Below are 21,770 nucleotides of genomic sequence, written 5' to 3' on the forward strand. Positions count from 1 at the left end.
ACATATGACCGCACCCTTAAAGGAAAACTACCTGCAGAATCCTGTAACTTAAACCAGTGTCACTTACTTGTTGTTGTGGAACCCCTTGTTCAGCATCTTCTTTTCTCTTTCTTTTTAATGACCTCGTTTGCCTAAAAAAATAGGCTCATTAGCAAAATTTTAAAACTTAAGGGCCTTTGGTGGGCATCCTCGGAGCCACTCCAGGCTCTGTCACCTTAGGTCTAATGGGGGCGTACATAAATCAAAATCTGTGCCGTTACCCAGCTCTGGCCAATTCCTGCGTATGTGTGGTCGTCTCTTCAGTGTACAGTCACAATGAGGTAAAACCAGCTGCAATTTGAAGAAACAACCACAGACGTCTAGGAATTCCTGAGAGCTGGGTGATATTTGTTTTTGGGCAAACAAGGTCGTAAAAAAGAAAGAAAAAAAGCAGATGGATGGATAGGTAAAACTTTCCAAGGGGAAATTCATTTGCTCAGCGAGGGGGTCCACATGTAAGTGACGCTGGTGTATATTACAGCGATCTGCTGGTAGTTTTCCTTTAAAGGAAACCTACCATGAGGAATCTACTATCAGAAGTAGATCTGATGGTAGATTCCTCCTGCCTGTAGCAATATCAAAGAAGAAGCCAGCGTGTATTGGCTAAAGAATATGCAATTTTATTTCACAAAGTACAAACGGATAGATGCCGTGCATCACATATAGTAAAACCATTTAAAAATGTGGAAAAAATACATAAAAGATTCTTATGGACGAGAGCCAGTCACAAAGGTCCACATACAGCCACAAGTGAAAAGAAATGGGGACTGTCTCCTCAAGCAAGGTAGATGATAGTCCGTATTTGCAATAATACACTCAGTCCTAAGGAACAATGCATAGTAAATTACATACAAAAACTCCAAAAAAAGGTCCCTGTACAGTATACCAGGGGACCCCTTGAATTAAAGCGTCAGGAGAAAACATAAGTGATCAACAGTGGGGCTCCCTAATACTGAAACCAGGACCTGATCCCTACGGTCAGAGTTAACCGATGCAGTATGTGGAATGAAAGAGAAACATCGTCCCACGTTACCCCTTCCTCAGGGGTCTGCCCTAACCTGTAATTTTATAATCCTGGAACCTATCCGATATGTTCCAACATACCGGGTGTTTTGGGGTGAATTTAACAAAAGTTTAACTTATATGGACACCAGATTTATCAAAGTTTCTGTTAGACTCTCTGTTTATAGAGAGTGAAGAAAAAATTTAAGGTCTTCTGTTCAACATTTGACTTTAATGGACCTTGTGTTATACACCAGAATGTGTAACAGAAATTCAGGTGTGAAGTAAGCCTAACTTTACACCTCCTATTTGTTAATGAGCCCGCGGATGTGTCCTGTCTAAACTTAAAAATCTGTGGTTGCTGGGAAGAATGAGGAGACATAAGTGATCTTTGAGATTACATAGGATGTATATTATAATAATTGCCTGTCTATCGTTTGTTTAAAGTTTGTATAGTTTACATACGTTTGCCATCTTTGAGATACATTTTATGTGTTCGGCTAACTGATCATAAACTTGTGTCCCAAGTCACTTTGTACTTAGGAAAGTTAGAAAAAAAACAATAAAAGAAAGTGAATGTGTAAAACTATTTCCATATAAACCGTTTTAAGTTTTATAGTCCTTCAGTTTTACTGGGAAATTGGTGGAATAAATGTAGTAAAGTAATGAGCACAGTTTGATGTAGAAAGCCTCCAGGTTTGTTTAAGCAGCGGTGGCACCGAACACGTAGTTTCATCTCCATATAATGTGAATGTGTGAGGTAAAATAACCGTATTCTGATCCAATTTTCAATTATATCCTCAATAAAACATCTGCATGATGGCGAATACTGTGAATACTCCCTTAATCCAATCAGCAGTGCTCTCCGCTTCAGCCTACCCATGAAAAGTAACGTGACAACTTCAAGGGAAGATATAAATTCTACTTTGTACACAAGATGATTGGCCGCAGGCTCTCACTTTCTAACACAAGCTTTATACATCTTCTGAGCACCAAATTTGGGACTGTGCTCGGGTTCGTAGATCATCAAAAAGGTGGACAAGTCATATTACATCCTGATTTAATGGGTTGAGAAGGAAAAACCATTTTGACATCAATACTTGGCTCCTTTTGAATCTGTATTGTCCAGAAGCTCCCAATTACACTCAGGACTAAGCCGCTTCAGGAGAACGGAGCCAAAATTTTCCAGCTCCATGCCCTGTGTTTCCACCTTATAATGCTATACATCAGCTGAGGAGATGAGTTTTGCCTGATTACACTACTATTACCATTTGCATTTGCAAAACACAATGTTTACTCTTTAATGGCCGCTGTATCAGGATTCTACGGCAGCACAGAAGAAGAATATTGCAGGACATCGGGTCCTGCAAGTCCCAGCTTGTGGTGTTATCACAACCCAGCCCCGAAACTTGGGCCGATTTCACACGGGGAACGTATGTATGGATGAAAGCTTGTGCTCACTGTTCCGAGCCATAGCCGCAAAAAGATTGTCTGCTTTATCTTTGGCCGTATCTACCGCTGTGTGGCTACTTTTTTCTATGAAGAGGGGCGGGGGGAGAAGCGCTAACCCACTTCTCCTCACCTGTGTGCCTGCCAGGCTACGGTGGGCACAGTTCCAAACCAGACTGTTTAACCCATTAGACACTGCAGGCAAACCTGGACTTCAGCATCTAATTGGCTGCAGATGGTGTGCTCCCTCTGCCACCCATTTGCACTATGTGGCTGTAATCGCTGGGTGCCGCTGGTGTTATTTAGGTTTGACAATATAGGCAGCATATTTGATTTAGAAACTACCTCAGATTTGCGTTGTTTTTTTAAACTGCATAGAAAGAGTTAATAAAATTTCTCGAGTGGGGCTTATGCATCTCAAAATTGTGCTATTGAAAACTACACCCCCTCTTGGAAAAACAAGACCCCGTACAACTATAGTACGGGTTATACTATACTATAGTAGTAAAAGTTATAGCTTGTCAAAAAAATTAATTGGGAAATAGGGCTGGGAATTGACATGGAAACGGGTGCTAGAGATAGGGGGTTAACAATCCCTTTTTGTAAATGCAATGTTAACACGATGTACCGTAATTAAGCTAAACGCAATGTAAACACCACATGTGGGCACAGCCCCAAACTTGCATTCAGCACATTTTCTTTGATTGCATAACATAGCTTATTGTGTAGCTTAACTTGTATTACCGTATTTTTCGGAATATAAGGCGCACAAAAAATCCTTTGATACTCTCAGAAATCAAAGGTGCGCCTTATAGTCCAGTGCGCCTTATATATGAACCGTACTTACAGACAACAGCTGCCTTGAACTGTGCACAGGTCTGCCACCTGCTGGTCATTCATCCTTATATTCCGGTGCGCCTTATATACGAACCTAGACCTTTAAGCAGGCATTTATTGATGGTGCGCATTATAATCCGGTGCGGTAGTTATATTTGCACTCATTCACCCCTGTTTCACATGTCCTATACTTTTTGATTTTAGGACGCCTGTAGGAAGCTCAGAAAATCCACAGGTTTGCTGCTGGACTCCTCTACAAGTCTTGGATGACCACTCGGAGGTCTTATTCCCTGTTAATGCTGCAAATTCGTATAACCAATCAGGTAATTGAGTTACAACCTGTCTTTGAAGATTGAAATGCTGTTAACTGAATATTGGGGCTGATTTACCCAACCAGCTTTAGAGAAGGAAATTGAGAAGGAATTCTGCCAATTATGTCATACGCCACATTTGTGAAGTGTGTTTTGGACACCCCGGGTTCACACTCTGATTTTTCTAGTTTTGGGCCCTACGCCCAATGGGAAGTTCCAGGGGAGCAGGTCAGTTGTACTGTATGGTTGAAAGCTCAGATTGCTCAGGTGTGTATGGGGGAGGCTGCAGGGTCCTCTGTACATATCAGTACGGCATTACAGGGGGGGACATACAGAGTCCTGTGCACCCAAACATCAATGCAGGAAGGGTCATACAGGGACCTCTGCACCCACATATCATGAGATTTCTTGTTCATTATAATGCCCTGCAGTACTGTTGCAGATGCATCACCTTTTGCAGCCACAGCGTCTCCAAAAGGCCTGAGCTGATTTCCCCCCATTTTTCAAACCGGAGACAATGAGTCATAAAACTCTTAGACCAATACGTTGATTAAGGACAGTTATGGAGTTATGGTCCATCTCAACCCAAGGGCAAATACATTTTTGGAATCTGTATCACCAGGGTATCATATCAATATGTCTAATTAGGTTCTAGCACCCTTGGATCCAAATATTGCGGGATGGAACTATAGCAAATGGTTCTGGTTTGGTTTAAATGCGTTCCAGGGATTCCAGAACCATGACCCTACGAAGCTATAACTTCTCCAAGGTTCTGGACTTAATACCAGGTACGAAGGTCCTGTGCACCCTCCTGGGGGTGGGCAGAGGTGTGTCTGCACCTAATATAATCAGAGCACCCCTGATGCTTTCGTCTGGGAAACCATTTACCTTCAAGTACATAGGAAAGATCTTGGGGTGTGGACTACCAGGTTCCATTAGGCCCACACATAAGGTAACCAACCTACAGATTGCTGATACTTGTAGTTCTACCTGTGTATTTGTACTCTGCTTAACTCACTTCCTGTGCCTCTAAGATCCTGTGCGTTCTTGGAGTGTCTAAAAAGGAAAACTTCAGGGGTCTGAAACGTCACGGTTTCCTTCAGTCATTTTTTGCTTAGATGAATGTATTTTCCCCCAAAAAATCAATTTTCTAAATCACACTTCCATTTTGTTTTAACCCGTGTGAAACACTTAAACGGTTAATAGACTTAATAGAAGTTGATTTACATACGTTGTGGGGTTGTCGTTTCTATAGTGGGGTAATTTATAGGGTTTTACTATTACTTAGGCCTTTCAAAGTCACTTGAAGGCTGAGTTGTCCCTCAAAATGTTTGTTTTTTGGCGATTTTCATGAAAATTTGAAAAATCGCACCTAAAGTTCTAAGCCTCATAACATCCTAGAAAAATTAGAGAAGGTGTAAAATTTCATTCCAATGAAAAGCAGACATTCCGGAAATGTTAGTTAAAGTACCCATAAAGCTTGTTCACTATCTGCCTGGAAAACCGGAACGTTTCAGACTTTGAAAATGAAGAATTTTTCTGAACTTTTGCCAAATTTTTATTTTCAGAATGAAACGCAAAACTTATCACAACTAACATGAAGTCTCTAGAATACAGTCTCAAAATCACCTGGATATGTAAAAGCGCTCTGAAGTTATAACCAATTATCATGACACAGGGCAGATTCTAAAAATCTAGTCTGGACATTAAGCTGCAAACAAGTGTCTGCATTATTAGTTGTCTGCTCTGGGGTCTACAAAGATCTACGTTATTATTGTCTGCTCTTAGAGAAATACATTATTATTAATTGTGTGCTCTAGGGTTTCTATTACTTATGTCTTGGGTCTATATTTTATATTGCCTGAATGCAATATATGGTTGGTGGGGTGATTATTGAGTGTGAATGTATGTTGAACATGTCTTGTGGGTATATAATACAGTGTTACAAGAAGAGAGGTTTCTGTGTGCGCCCTCCCTGACAATCCCCCCCCCCCCCCCACGCATTCCACTAGGTGACGGGGAGTTGAGCAGATGGGCAAGGACATGATCTATAGATTAGTCTCTACCAGAAAGCAGAAAACTTTGCCAGATCAGACCTGGTGTTGGGTCCGCACTGGCAGAGTTTGTACCTGTATCTACTAAAAGGTCAGAACCTTTTAGTAGATTATGGGGGCCAGAACATTGTCTTTTGGGGGGGGGGGGGGGTTTTAAGACTGGCATCTAAAACGGAATTAATTTCTCTTCTTCTGTCTCTTCTATGTGTCGGTGTGTACAGATAGCTGATACCAGTCATCTAGAATTAGATTACTTTTATATATCATCTGTAATTAGTAATAGGAGGGGACACATAACTTGTGCCCCAGGTAAAAAACTATTTATAATAGGTTGTAGATTTTAGATATATTGTTGTGGTAGTGGTCCTGGGTTTGGCAACCTGGAGGGGAAGGCTTTTAAAATGAAGTGCTCCATACTGCTGCCACCCTTATACTGTCCCTGTTCACAGGATCAGATTCTTAAACAAAGGAAGTCCATTCTATTATTCTGGGGGCTTCAATTCCTCTATCATACCATGGTCTAAGGAGGCCATTCTTTGGATGAAGGGGGTACCGTGACCCCCCTGGAACTTCTGGTTGGACACAGGACATGAAAACCAGAAGTACCATAGCAAGGAACACAGGAATCGGGAGCCAGAGCTGTGTATGGACATGTTTTTTTCAAGCCCTGTTCCAGGTCCCCAGGCGTTTTTCCATATTTATGGTAAACCCCTTTTAAATATGATTTTACAGTTTGGGGGAGTTGTATATAATGCCACGTTTCTGTGGAATTGAGCTTGGCAAATCTAGGGAGACTGCTCCCTCTTTATATGATTATAGGTTGATTTTCACCATAAAATTGGTAGAGATGAGCCTGTAAAAAATCTATGACCAAGAATCTGTAATAAAACGGTATAAACCTGACTAATTAGCAAAGTTATCATTTGTAATGACTCTGACTATCCACTAGTTTCTCAGCTACAATATATGGTTGTTAGAGATCAGTAATGCCGATCCTAGTATTTTGTGCAGTGCATATACCAGGTAGCCTAGTTTTTAGTTTGAGTTATTACTTGCGTGTTGGTTTTTAATCGAGATTGATGGCATAACCTTTACTGTATAATTAATTGTTGTGTAAAAGGGCAATCGCACATCCTAATAATGACATATTACATCCATACTGCTTCCTCGCACATAATCACCATATGCTAAATATTAAAGCTGCTAGGAAAACGACACCTTGGTATCGATGGTGTGGAGGATATTTTACACTGCGCACAATATGTCATTTTTTTGTATTCGATGAGAGCGACTCTAATTCTCAACACAACATTTCTGTCATGGAAATAGGAAAGTCGTAAAATAAGTCCACGCTGACCCTGGTAAATCTGTATGTCGCACTGCTCTGCTGAGACCAGCGGTCAAACCTGTTCATGGATCTCTACATTCAACAAGTAAAACGGAAAAAACACCAAACAATTTACTCTACCGAATATAGTTTCAGTTTCCATTCTTCTTGGGGATACATAACTAGATTTTTTTTTTCTGCCGATACGTTCCAGCTTTTTGAAGTTGGATGGGAACAGTCGGTAAACGGCAATGTGTAGATCTCCAGAGAAGTTCAATTAGTTTTGGGTCTGGTTTTGGGGAATTGGCTGGACCATTGAAGGGTATTTACAAAGTTGTCCCTCAGCCACAGCTGTGATTTTTGTGGCTGTGTGGTTGAGGACTTTGGGGACCAATAAAGATCCTCCATCTAGCTTTTTTTTTTTTTTAGCTGCATTGCAAATCTGCCTTTCTGCTATCTCCTAAGCATTTGAATTTACAGTATAATTGTGTTATAACTTACCTAATCCTCTGTTGTTGTCATTGGATGCAATACTGTAAGTTTATACAGGTTTTACTTTTGGGGACAAGAATGAAGGTCTTGAAACAGAATAATGTAGTGTGAATAAAACAGAGCAGAGAAGATGGTGGCAGCCTCTACTTGTATATAATGAAGTAGATTAACACCGTCCATCCAGATCTTATTTCTTTCATTACCCAGGGTGGTGGTATCATCCAGTAAATCAACTTTGAAGTGAGAGCAATATGTGTTCTTTAAAGTCATGGAGGTGGAAAATTTATCGCTGAAGTCAAGCTCTCCACACCACAAAACGTCGTCTCCTCTGCTGTGATTGGCAGACTTCAGGAGATATTGTTGGTGATGACCCTAGATGCAGGGCTTTCGGGTAAAGTAAAGCATAGGCCCCATGCGCACGACCATTGGGGACACGTATATGGCTATGGCGCCCGGGCACAACGTGTGCTCACCATTTATTGCCGTGCCCACACAAAAGACAGAGCTTGTTTTATCTTTGGCAGTAAGAGGGGTGGTGCGATTTCCTATGCAGAAGGGAGGGATGAGCAGCACAAACTGGGTCATGAAAGAAACATGATGTGGATGGTGTTAAACTGTTTGACAACATACTGGTAGTAATTTAATAGGTCAATTTCTGCTGACAGGTTCCCATTCTGTTTGTAGAACCCCTTTTGCCATGTAAAATGACCAATGTGGGTCTGGGTGTTGAGACTAATTAATAGGGTCTAACCATCTAACCACTTTGGCTGTGGTCAGCTCTGGTCAAACACAAGCGAATGCATATATATTTATATATATAAACACTATAACTTGTAACCTTAAATCTACAGCAAAACTCGGATGTTCATAGAAATGAAAAGTAAATGTTAAATGTGATTGAAATAAAGTTCGTTCCTATACTTGTGCCTGGTTACTTTGCGTATGTACCGCCCTAGTGAAAAGGTGATATACAGGCGGTCCCCAACTTAAAGGGGTTTTCCCACTGCGTCTAGGGCCTAACTTGCTGATTGGTGGGGGTCTCGGTGATGAAACCCCACAGATCACGAAAAGGAGCGGTCCGCAGCACTCTGCAATTTCCAACGGCTCCATAGAGATTAACGGAGCAGAACGATCATGCGTGGCTGCCTGATGCATTAGTCTGACGGAGCGACGAGGGGTCCGACAAAGGTACATGGGACCCTATCAAACCACTCGTTTTCGTGATCTCATCATGGAGACCCCCACCAGTCAGCAAGTTAGGCCCTATCCACATATGTTTGTGGGAAAACCCCTTTTGAGAACCCCTAGTTACAAACGGACCTCTGGATATTGGTAATTTGCTGTACTATAATCCCTGGCTACAATGATCAGCTTTAACAGTTATCAAAGATGACTGCTATAAATATTTATTGTTAAACCTAGTACATATGACAACCCAAAAGTTTTAAAATCCAAAAATATTTGGGCTGGGATTACAGTTATTAAATATACAGTTCCGACTTGCATACAAATTCAACTTAAGAACAAACCTACAGGACCCACCCTGTACGCAACCCGAGGTCTGCCTGTAGATGTTTTATGATGTAATTGCATGTGACCGTGTTATTGGTATTCAGTAGTTTTCTTTCTTATTATTTTGCATGCAGATGATGCCTTGAATCATTTGCCATATGGAGATGGAAGTGTCAGCGCTGCCCTTGCTGTAGAGTTGGCTCAGAGAGGATCAGACATCCAGTTCAGGTAAAATGCAATGAACTGAATTATATAATAGTGTCTATGTGATAATATAACTGACAATATCTATCAAACACATTAGTAGAAGCCTACACAATGGAGCCTTCCTGAGATTGGTGTATGGCCAGCTTCAGCTTCAAATTTTTTAATTAATCGCTGATGGCCACTGATTTTCCTCTTGGTCCCCCATACAAATGTATCCTCAGTCTGCATTCACACATTCAACCTGCCAGACCTATTATTTAAAGGAAACCTACCATCACAGATCTACCTAATGGCTGTATACTTTACTAGCAAATTACATGAAGAGGCTACTCGGGCGTGGAGTAGTCGTGCCGTGGAGTGGAACTCCATGCCCCAGTAGCCTCTTCATGTAATTTGCATATATACGACATAAACTTTTTATCAAGATATCGGCCTCTCAAGATTTTGAAATAAAAAGTATAGGACTTGTTCCTAGTAAAGGAACCTGATATCAGATCTACCTAGTAAGTGATGGTAGGTTTCCTTTAACCTAACCCTGGTAGAGATGAGAGGATCTATTCGATGGTCCATAGTTTCATTCAAATCTACCCTCCTGTCATCCAACAAATCTAATCTGAATCTTCTGTGTTCCGCTTCAGATGTATCTTGTGAAATACTAATATTGTTCATCTGGGAGCTTGGGGAAGGAAGACGGACAATGATAAAATTTGTAGAAAAAATTACTAAATAAGATAGATTTATCATGAAAGATCTATGTTTAAGAGGACTACAGGGGGTTATGAAACAGTTTTCAGAATTAAGAAAATATGAAAATGGTGCAGTATTATGAGCTGGTCTCCTAGCACAGGTGCGGCTTTGACTACATTATTTCATCATGGGATCATTGTGATTAGATTGTTTTGATACCTTCCTCATTACAGTCTATTTCCCCCCCCCCCCCATGCAGCATGGAAGCCAGTCCACCGGTATCAGTGACGGAAATAAGCAGTGCCTTGCCTGCCGAGCAGGCGCCAGACTCCATGACAATAAGTAAGTCAACGTGTAAGTTACCACATTATTATTATTTAGACTAAAAACCTATGTGTATATTAGTTGGAATATATCTTATAAGAATCTGGAGAAATTTTTTTGAATGTTTAGAAGCTTTCCCAGTCACTAAAAGGTTAATCATCCTAGAAAGAAGGAGAGGGGATATGAAGCTGCAGTCCAGTGCTGTGGAATGGAAGTTTTCTCTGTTTGCAGTCATGGGTATCAGATTTATTACATTTTACACCAGAAATATGAGCCTCTTAATGAAGCTCTGAAGGCAATATTTTTTAAATCAGATATATATACATATAATTTTTTTTTTTACATTTTAATACAACGCACAAATCCCCTCGCCATAAATTCTCTCCCCTCCTCTGGTCTTGATCCCAATTAGCAAAGATAAGGCAAAAGAAGACACAGACTCCACAGTGAATGGGTAAAAAGACCACAATAAACTATCGTAAAGTCTAATACATCTGACATACACCTCCGTACATCGGAAGCCAAATCTCACTTCCCAGGCTTCCTAGCTCCTGGACAGAAGGTGATTCAAGTTCTACACCCCTACAGAACCTCATCCAGCATGCAAAAAGACCTTCCATCCTTGCTAGAGACCTGTTTCTCGACAGGATAAGTGAGACCTTCGCCATTCTCTTCCACTAACTTATGGTATAGTCCTTAGGTCGCGATGTGCCCTCTCCCCCCTCTTTAAACAGGCTGAGATGATGTTTACTCTGGCAAACACATCCCCCAACAGCTCTTTCTTTCAGGCGGCCAATCACAAACTGTTGTCCCGCTGGGACCGTGTCCCTCTTCCCGCTTTCATTCCCAGATGCTTGCTCTATCTGTATGAGATGTGGTGATGAAGAGGGCACATTTTTGCAATTTTCAGTCTTATCCTCTTTCTGTAGTGTGGTCCATTAACCCTTTCCATGCCAAGGATGTATCTCCTACTGCCTCATCTGTATAGCCAAGGACGTATGTGATATGCCCTCACTTCATAGGGCTATAACATTTGGCCCTGTGGCACGTAGAAACACACTTTTTTTTCCTATGAGAATTTCTTTTTCCGAATGAATCTGAAGTTGTGTTTCTAGGTGTCGGGGAACCTGAGATTTTCACGTTTAAAATGAGAATTTTGGGTGCGATTCTTTTATATAAAAATCACTCCTAACGGCACTTTAATAGTCCCTGACACCTAGAAACACAAAGATTCTCTTCTTTCATGGGAAAAAAAAAGAAGTTAGTTTCTAGATGCCACAGAACCAAAGATATAGTCCTTTGAAGTGTACTCCCCCCCCCCCCCCCCCTTTTGCCATAGGGCTGCAGGGAGAATACATTATCTGTGTGTACCTCACAGATAATGTAAATATGGACTTTATATAATCACTAAATTTTGATAAGGAATAATATTAACTATTGCTCATATTTTTAACCCTCTCCTACTCAGAACAATCTAAGAACACTCTTTCTCTCTAATTGCTTTTTATTTCGGGATTATTTTTTTCCAAAATTGAGTAATGGGGCTACATATTAACACGGTGACCCAGAACATTTCCATAAAGTTATATGTAATACGAAAAACACACACACATTCCTGAATAAAGTGTTTTATTTCACGCCATCCCTTTATTATTCATACCTATGTTATGACATTCTTGCTCAAATTATTATGAACTGCAGAGGGTTCTTGTGCGGTTAATACATCTAAAACGTGACTTTTGTTATCTCATTAGCTTGGTTTATGGATAAATAGGTTTTTATTTGGGTTACCATTATGTAAGGGAGCATCCAAGAATACAGTATATCTGTGTGAAGCTCAGTGCAATTTTCTGCAAAAAATGTTTTGTCCCCCAAGCGGATATATAACGTTCCCTCTGCTGCATATTTTGGTGAATAAACACAATATGAACTCCTCAAAACTTACTGTTTTTTATGTAAGTATATTTCTTTATGCTGGATTTGTAGAAATTTTAGAGGAAATTTGAATTTTCAATTTGTTGGCTGCAAAGTTGCATGAAGGTGGAGTGTGTATGAAGTTATTTTTGTTTAAATGGTAGGCGGTAATTTCTGAAGACAAAATGATTTTCACAGAATAGGAGCTTCTTACTTTGTGTGTTATATATTTTTAAACACATTTGTGGATTGCAACTAAATATGGTATGGTTTTTGTTTTAGCATTTTTGGGAGGGTAAATTCTTGTTGTGTATTGTGGTATATATAAATCTGCTCACTTTGTGTTATTATTTTAAATGCCTTTTTGTGCGTAAACCTCCACTTCGATGTGAGTTTTATGTAAAAAGGTATGTTTTCCTGGCATTTTTAATGCATTTTTTGTTTAACTATTTGTGTTTGTCACAAAGTTACGTCAGGGTGGTACAGACTTTCAAACCGTTAATCAAGGAAAATGCAATCGCTGGTCGTCTGCTTTCAAAAAATAAATAGGTTTCATGGGCGCCTTTGCTTTTTAATCTGTTTTATTGATATATATTTTGCAGGTTGTGACTGTCTTAAAATTTCTAGCTGAAAAGCAGATATTTAGTTGTTTCAGTTTTAGTGATTATTATGATTTATTCATGTGAACATATGACTATGAAGTATCTCTGAACTCTACACATGTTCATCTATTACATTTCAGAGATGTGAAAGTAAATATTTTCTCTTTGGATCACATTTTTTTGCCATCAAAGTTTTTAAATTTATGTATTTTTTAAAAAATAAAATTTTACTTTTTGAATCAAAATTACACGAAGGCGCCTATATCTATAAACTCGTTAATGCAATTGTAAAAATGGGGCAAGTGTCTGCTTTCGGAAAATATATTGTTTGTCAGGATTTAGTATAATTCTTTTTGCTGTAATTTCAGTTTTATTTGTAAACGTCAAAATTGCTCTGGCCAATAACGCGGCAAAATTTCTAGAAATGCCTGGCAGTGAAAGGGTTAATTAGGGAGTAGACTTCTCCCTAATTTTTTACTGGGCATTGTTCCTCTTGCTTCATTAACACCCAGGACTATAAAAGCTTTCCCTTCCATACTCTCGCCATTGGACTCTGTTCTGTATCCTTCTCCTGTGGCATCAGACCATTGCTCCTGATGTATCCTGATGGGTTTCAAAGGTGAGTGACATCATGCATAAGGAAGAGTTCAACGCTTCTGCTACTGCCACTTATGAAAAACTCCATTGCACTTGGTCTCCATGGGGTCTCATTCAGTAGAGTTCTACCACATATGTACCATCAGTATTACTGATGGTCGATGTGTCTTGCTAAGAAGTTCATGAGGAACAATTTTCTTCAGGACTTCTTTTATTATAACTCAATACACTGCTATTGCGGCTGGGGAGCACTGGAGGGCCTCGTATTTTAATTTAGTAAACCGCCCCCTCCATTGTGGGACCAGGCGTGACCGCTAGCGCTACGCGGGGTACATAAATGAATATACAAGTTGCTCTTGCGCCCCAGGCTAATTAGAATAATTTTTAGAACTCTAATTTGCCACGATTGCAGCATATAGAGTTAGTAGGACAAGTATAGCACAGTAATCCTGATGGTAGATGTCCTATAAAGTTAGCCCCTCTTTTTTGATGTCTAACCCTTTTAATCTAGAGTATTTTAACCTGGACCAGAAACTCCCTTTTTGAGTGGGATCATCCACTACACCATGATCACTGTGGACGGCACAATTGGCAATCGATAAACCACCAGCTTACCCCCCTATGATGTATAACAACATGGTTCTTGAGTACACACCATCAATCAGATCTATAATTCAAGACCAAAAAGGGTGTAGTTTACCACAACTGAATTGGGCACATCTCGGGGGATAAGGGAGATCCAGACTGTCCCCAGAAGTGATAATCTCCCCTAGCGTCTCATATAAAGAAGCTCCTTTCGGAAAAACTATTGATCAGAGAATTCTTTGTGAAGACACTGCACCAGCAGGGAATGCGGTAGAATTGTAAATTCCGCCCTCTGGTATGATACAGACAGTAACTGAAAAGTAGTGCTAAGTATTTGTAGCTCTCCTTTTTTACCTACATTTATTTATTGGATGATTATACGCTTGAAGATTGAGGTCGTCACACCTTTGTCTGACTTTTATTAGAATTTGTAGAATTAAACATGAACTCCACCCGCGTCTTCTCTCCACATACCTGTGAGCAATCAAGGCTCATGTTTGTGCCCTAGATTCTGATGGATAGTGGCCTATCCATAGTTTCCTGTACTATATCCCGACATATATAGTAGTTTAACAGATGCCTGCTATGGCCACATATTTTAAAAGAATCTACATGGAATGAAAGGCTAAGCCAATTAATATTATAATTGCTGTGCCAGATCTGTTTCAATGTAACAAGTAACTACATGCAAATTTTGGATATGATCCTAGTTTTCTGTATGTAATTATTCCACAAGGCCGACATGTAAATCTAAAATAGAAAGAAAAAAAGTCCTAACCCTAATTAACCCAGATAGAACTTGTGAATAATTGTAAATTTTCTTAATCAGACGGAATATTTAAATGATAAGGGGATATTTAAAAGTCAGGCCGTGTCCACAAAGCTGAGATCAATATATTAAACATTTCTGTCTGCTTGAAATTTGCACAATGTTCTATGCATCCCCATGAATAGGGGATTTAACGTGAGAGCAATTCTAAGCCGAGCTACTTTTATGGAAGAAGAGCTAGGAAACAACTTTTACAGTATAATTTTTCTATTTATGATGTCAGTATTCAGTTTCTTTATCTTTATTCTTGCGCGTGGAGTCTACATCGGTCATTGGTCAGCACTCAGACTTAACACTGACTCATTGGGGGACATTTATCATAGCCTGCGCTCCATGTGCACAGCGTATGACAAAGGCCCTGCCCACCAGCTTCCGTGGATACAGCATTGGTCTCTGATGCCGACCACGCTCTTATGGCGTGGAGGTGGCGTAGTCTCAAAGGGAAAAAAAAATGCAAGAAATTCTGATTATTGCAGGATGTGGACTGGCCTTAAAGGGAACCTGTCATCAGAAATTGGCCTAATAAACCACTACCAGCATGTTGACAAGCATCTGAGCAGCTCCTAGATTTTGTTTCTTTCATGGTCCAGTGTGGTGGCATCATTCAGAAAATCTGCTTTGAAGTGAGATATAAATTGGTTTAGTGAAGTCAAGGAGGTGGAGAGTTTAACACTGAAGTCATGCCCTCCCTGCCTCATAATACCCCATTCACTGTAATTGATGGTCCTGCTTCTAGGGACATCGTAAGCAGATCTTTGGTTCGGTACAATCACAGAGATACCAAATTTTTGTAGGTTTTATTATGTTTAAGTAGATTTAGAAAAATGTACCGTATATACTCGTGTATAAGCCGAGTTTTTCAGCAAAAAAATGTGCTGAAAAACGTCCCCTCGGCTTATACACGAGTCTATAACAAAAAAAAATTACCGACTTAAATAAACTTAAATACTCACCCTCCGATGTCAGCGCGGCTCCCCGATGTCGGCGCGACTTACCGATGTCCCCGATGTCAGCGCGTCCCGTCTTCTTTCTTCTCCGCGGCTCTTCTTCTATCTTCCGTCATGGACGCGGCCATGTTTTCTTTGTGGCCGCACATACTATGACGTCAGCAGCGGCCGCGTCATAGTATGCGCCTGCTAGAAGAAGAGATGGCCGCGTCCATGCCGGAAGAGAGAAGAGGAGCCGCGGAGAAGAAAGAAGACGGGACGCACTGACATCGGGGACATCGGTAAGTCGCGCCGACATCGGGGAGCCGCGCTGACATAGGAGGGTGAGTATATAAGTTTATTTTTTTAAGGGCCGTGGGGGCAGGCTGGCTGTATACTACTGTGGGCTGCTGTATACTACTGTGGGCTACTGTATACTACTGTGGGCTACTGTATACTACTGTGGGCTACTGTATACTACTGTGGGCTGCTGTATACTACTGTGGGCTGCTGTATACTACATGGGGGCTGGCAGGCTGTATACTACTGGGGGCTGGCAGGCTGTATACTACTGGGGGGGTTTGACCAATGCATTTCCCACCCTCGGCTTATACTCGAGTCAGTAGTCTTTCCCAGTTTTTGGTGGTAAAATTAGGGGTCTCGGCTTATACTCGGGTCGGCTTATACTCGAGTATATACGGTAAATGTTTTATACAAAAAAAAAAATCTCTATTTTTGCCATATAGTGAGACCAATAATTTTTTTTTATACTTCGGTGTACAGAGCGGTGTAAATTGTTGTTTTTTGCAGGATGAGATAGTTTTCACTGTTACCATTATAGAGATCATTATAGAGACCTTCTGATCGCTTTTTACCAGTAAAATCACTGGCTGATGCTGATGTTCACTCATGCGCTCAATTTTAGAGGGAGGAGCCGGATGACGTATCTGACTATATGTGCATAAAGTGGGATACATCTTGGCCGTTTGTTGTAGAGGTACACCAGGAATCCTCCCAACGTTTTGAATCCGTTTTTGGCCCGTTTTTAAGCAAAAAGCAAAAGACGGGCCAAAAGCGGATTCAGAGCGCCATGTGTGGCATCACCCTTACAACGTAGATCCAAAACATTGCTTGTCCAAGATAATTGCTGCTCTATCTCTTCGTTGGCAACATGCAAAACTTCAGTTTTTATAGATTGGATCACATTTGCTGATGAGAAGGGTGCATCCACATGTTAAAACTGCATCATTATCAGTCTTGATGTAGTTTTAGGTGCAGTTTTGTTAATTTAACAGGTGAAAGACATGAACTGAACAGTCGACTTTCATTTTGAAGAGGAATCCTGTTTAACAACTGGGATTCACCAGCAGAAATTCTTGTAATATAGATCCAAAAAGGTTTCTCCAAAAAATCCATAGGTTTTGGTGGGGGTTCTCCACCAATCTGATGATTCTTGTTGCCTCTGCTGCCAGAAATAAAAACAGTGTAGTGGCCGTACAGGGAACTTCAGCTGATCCAATAATCATTTGGATAGGACCTGAGCTGCAGCTCCTGGAGAACGCTGGACAACAAGCATAGAATGGGGGAGCCTGGAGGCTGCTGAAGTCAACTGATAAGTGAGGGGTTCCAAATCTACTATTAATATCCTATACTACAGGGTTACACATTTTGTTAGAGTAGAAAAGCCCTTTAACTTGTATGTACTCTATACCCTTGTATACCCCCCTACACAGTGTGTGTGTGTGTGTGTGGGGGGGGGGGGGATTTAACAATGTGTCTCAGGTTCTTTCTTGTGAGGCCACGCCCATCTCCTAAAGGCCACGCCCCCTTAACCGGAAAAGTCAGGAAAGTTAAAAAAAAAAAAAAAAAAAAAAAGTCTAAAAGCCTTGATGACTGTGGTGCAAGGCAAAACCACCAAATTGTGGCGCAAGTGCGTTTATAAATCCACCCGACTGTGAGTTATTCCCATAGGGCAGTGGTGGCGAACCTATGGCACGGGTGCCAGAGGCGGCACTCAGAGCCCTTTTTGTGGGCACCCGGGCCATCGCCCCAGCACACCAGACAGGACATAAAGAATCTTCCTGCAGTTCCAAGCAACTTAAAAGATGCTGCTTTCAGTCATATTATGATACTTACTTCGCTACTTGGGAATCTAGGAAGAGGGAGTCAAATTATTTTTGGAGGACCTCCTGCTGGCCCCACGATTCTCTGTGTGTAGAGGGAAACTGGAACGAAGCTAAAATGATGAAAATTTTCCATCTTTCTACTGTGTTGCTGTCCTCAGGAGGCAAATATGATTGAAAGTTGTTGAAGAACAGGGAGCAACTGCTTTCATTTTTGTTTGGCACCTCGCCATAAATAAGCATGGTTTCGCGTTGCAGTTTGGGCACTCGGCCTCTAAAAGGTTCGCCATCACTGCCATAGGGATCTTCTACCATGGTAATAGGAATACTGACAAATTCTATTAAACTTCTCATCATTCATGTCGGTGGCCCATTATTTGCGGCACACGTTTCATTGATGTTGCGACCCACTCAGATGTTGATGACAGGAGAAAATACTACCCCCGACCCGCAAACACACGCGTGAATAGGATCTACTGTGAGTTTTACGTCTCAAGTAGTCGGCTCATACATGGGGCACTGGAAAATATAGCTGTGTGTATGAGCCCATAGAAATACATGGGTCTGTATCAATGGCTAACAAGGTTCATGTGCTCACTTGAATGTTTCGTATCTAACCTCACAGAATGACACTATTTTATATCCAAACCAGAAATCCTGTATTTTGCTACAGCTTGCAATTTTAAAAAGCGACCACCAGGGGGAGAAGTTGATCTTTTCCATGATTTTTCGTGTCTCTTGTTATTTAACATGTAGCAAGCACAAAATCCTGCATCCACTTCCTAGTGTTTCATTTCTAGATTCCCAAGAGAGGTTAACAAAAAAAAAAAAAAAAGAATGAAAAAACAATATCTGTAAGTGGAGCGCTGTCCGTGGTAACTGGTGAATGCGTGAAATAAAGTATAATCACATATTATGGAGAAATCCCCCATATGATTGGTAACACTCCTTCCTAATGTGTGACTAATTAAGGGAATGCACAGTAACTCCGATGCCCTGTCCATGCACATGCATGTCCGTCTTGGTTTATTTCATCCTTTTATTTTTCCGGGGGAAATCTTGTGTGTAAAATGTATATCCCTCAGCCATTAGTACGGATTCTAAATAACGGAGGCTTCTCGCTTGTTGCATAGCAACCACTTTCTAAATGGATGGCAGGTATAAAATATGGAATAGGATTTCACAATAACAAAAGCACAGGAGAGCTGAAGTGTACACCGACCCTTCTCTCTGTGCGTATTGGCAGACATAAAGCAAAAGTGCGATCGTGTTTTCCGTAATGTCTCGTAAATGGGTCATATCGGGTCTACGGAGCAGATTATGAAGGAAGCCGTTGAGTCTGTATATTAGTAATAAACAATTAAATCCCCATAGTGTCATAAAGCCACGTGACGCTTCGCTTTAAGTGATGATTATGGGTCGTATTAAATAAAATGTTCTGTAACTAGAAGCAACCAGCGCCTGCGTTTCAGTCCCAAGGGTGCTATAGAAATGACGGCTAGGATGTGCACAACGCTTATGGGTTACAGAGTCCTTACTGCAGTAAATTGCTCATCTATAAGGAGACACTGGTTGTATTTTGGATTGTGAGGCTCATTTGCAGAAGGCTTGGAAGGAATCGTAGTAATGTGCCCATAAGATAAGTGGGGGATGCTGGGACTTGTAGTCCCATGGCAGAATTGTTTATGTCTTTGGAATACATGTATACAATAGCCGGCTGTGAAGTACAAGCCACAGGTTAGGGGCATTCTTAGGGGGACAAAATACATAAAACAGATGGTAACTTACATGAATATCTATTAATTATACTCTCTCATGTGTCAATGGGCAGCCTCAGCATATGTCTCATTAACATTGACAGTCCTTCCAAGGATTTCTGACATGATTGCAAAATGTTCTTCTGATTTGTCTGTCTGTTGTTTTTCCTGGTCTGTTGTTAAAGAGCAAGCAGAAGTGAGCAAGTTACACATAGCAAGCATCATGTAATTAAGAAGGAACAGCTGAGCACATTATAGAGCAAGAGGAACTGAGTAGATTGTACATAGTGTCCTATCTGCAGGCAGCATGTTATATAGAACAAAAGCAACTGAGCAGATTGTACATAGTGTCCTATCTGCAGGCAGCATGTTATATAGAGCAAGAGAGCAGAACTTGCTGAGCAGCTTACACAGTGTCCTATCAGTAGGCGGTATATAACAGAGTAGGTGGAGCCAAGTAAGTTTTATGAAGTGTCCTATTTGGAGGCGAAATGTAATGAAGCAGGATTTGCTTAGTAGCATCTACAAAGTGACTTTAGGAAACAGATTATAGAGCAGGAATAGCCTAGTAGAATGTGTGCAGTGTCCTGTCTGTAGGCAGTGTGTTAAAGGAAATCTACCATTACCAAAAAGTAAAAAATCCTACAGATACTCACCTGTCCTCCTCTTTATCTTGATCCCAGCGCTTGTCTTCTGTAATCTTGACACATCAGGATTACCTAAAAAATAGACTTCTAATTAGCAGGCCGAAGTGCGGGGACGAGATGTCCGGCACTCCGGGCTGCTAATTATGCACACCCCCGTGCATAATTAGCGGCCTGGAGTGCCGGACATCTCGTCCCAGCACTTCAGCTTGCTAATTCTAAGTCTTTTTGCTCTAACTATAAGACTTTTTGTCTATAACCTATCCCTGCCAACATCTGGTTATAAGATGTGCATTTCTCTTGGAACAGTGACTCTCTCTTCAAGGTTCTAATGTGTTCATGTCATGCACTGGTTGCATTTTTAGTTTTTGACCATGGCTTGTATTGCAGCTCTTCTCCGCTGTGTTTCCGGGATGGCCTCTTATTCCTTAAAGGGCATCTACCACTAGGATGAAGGACTATGCAGATGAGCCTGAGGGGCTCCAGGCTCCATAGGGGTTAATGTATCCTGGAGGCCCTCAGGCTAATTTGCATACAATCTTTCATCCTCGTGGCAGATGTCCTTTAACTACGATGCTGAGCCTCCTGTCCTGATCTTCATTATGATCCTCAATTGCTCTAGAACAATGCACGCCCTGTCTTGCTCCTGACCTTTCTCTGCCTTTCCCACTGGTGCATTACACTGGAATCTGTTGACCAGCCCTTGTTCTACAATCTCTTACGTGAGGACTAAAGCATGAGATGCCATCAAAGTGAAAACCAGATCCCTGTACAGGGGTTGAGGAGTGAAAGCCGTGTGTAAAACTTTTGTCCAGGCATGTCGTTATAATGATTGAAATAATGACTGAAATATCAACTTGTATTCACAGGCAGTTATCAGTCTGAGGGGTGGGGTTTGGGGTAGAGCAGTCAAGCTTTCACCAGCCCTCCAGGCAGCTTATCATGAAAACTCCTCCTACAGCCCTCTGTTGAGCCACGCCTCCCCGTCCTCTGCACTATTGTTTGAAATCTCGGACATGCATGGGCCACTGAAGTGCTCAGTCGGGTCCTACATTACAAACTAGAGCGCAGAGGACGTGGAGGCAGTGCAGGAAATCAGCTCAAGTAAGGTATGTTTGGGGGTTTAACAGCCGTATGGCTGGTGACTGGTTTCCTTTAAGGGTATGGTCACATGTTGCGTTTGACGCATGTGTTTAAAAACGCATTGCAACAGCTGAAGAGAGATTTGCCTAATTAAACAGCTGTTAACACTTGTGTTTACAAAACACAACTGTTAACACATTAACACAATGTTAACGTGTGTTCTCAATGCAGGTTCTCAAATGGGTTGAACCAAGTTTGCCTTTTGTAACAAGCCGATCCAAAGTATCCGATCATTAAAACCAACCTCCAATGATCTGGAGAATAGGGGTCCGCTCCACCCAATGGCAATAGAATCTTCAGTTCTGTAGCACCGAGAAACAAGCTCTTGGTGCCATATTACACATGACCAAATCATCAGAAAATCGCACAGCATTCCACTTTTCCTGGCACTCGCATACACAAGGAACGG

The 21,770-nt window shown here is 41.2% G+C and overlaps 1 protein-coding gene across 3 annotated transcripts in view; it reads left to right on the forward strand.

The window, feature by feature from the left end:
• Positions 1 to 21,770, forward strand: part of SNX29 (sorting nexin 29) — a 353,067-nt gene that overhangs the window by 32,143 nt on the left and 299,154 nt on the right. For 2 of the 3 annotated variants that reach the window (XM_072120679.1, XM_072120680.1), the window contains 3 exons: positions 3,532 to 3,650; positions 9,158 to 9,251; positions 10,177 to 10,271. In XM_072120679.1, coding sequence (XP_071976780.1) covers positions 3,532 to 3,650; positions 9,158 to 9,251; positions 10,177 to 10,271 — 308 coding nt within the window. The remainder of the gene's footprint in view (positions 1 to 3,531; positions 3,651 to 9,157; positions 9,252 to 10,176; positions 10,272 to 21,770) is intronic. The other variant, XM_072120678.1, reaches the window with a different exon arrangement.

The sequence above is a fragment of the Engystomops pustulosus genome, chromosome 8, assembly GCF_040894005.1.
Source record: "Engystomops pustulosus chromosome 8, aEngPut4.maternal, whole genome shotgun sequence".
In the NCBI taxonomy this organism is placed as follows: Eukaryota; Metazoa; Chordata; class Amphibia; order Anura; family Leptodactylidae; genus Engystomops; species Engystomops pustulosus.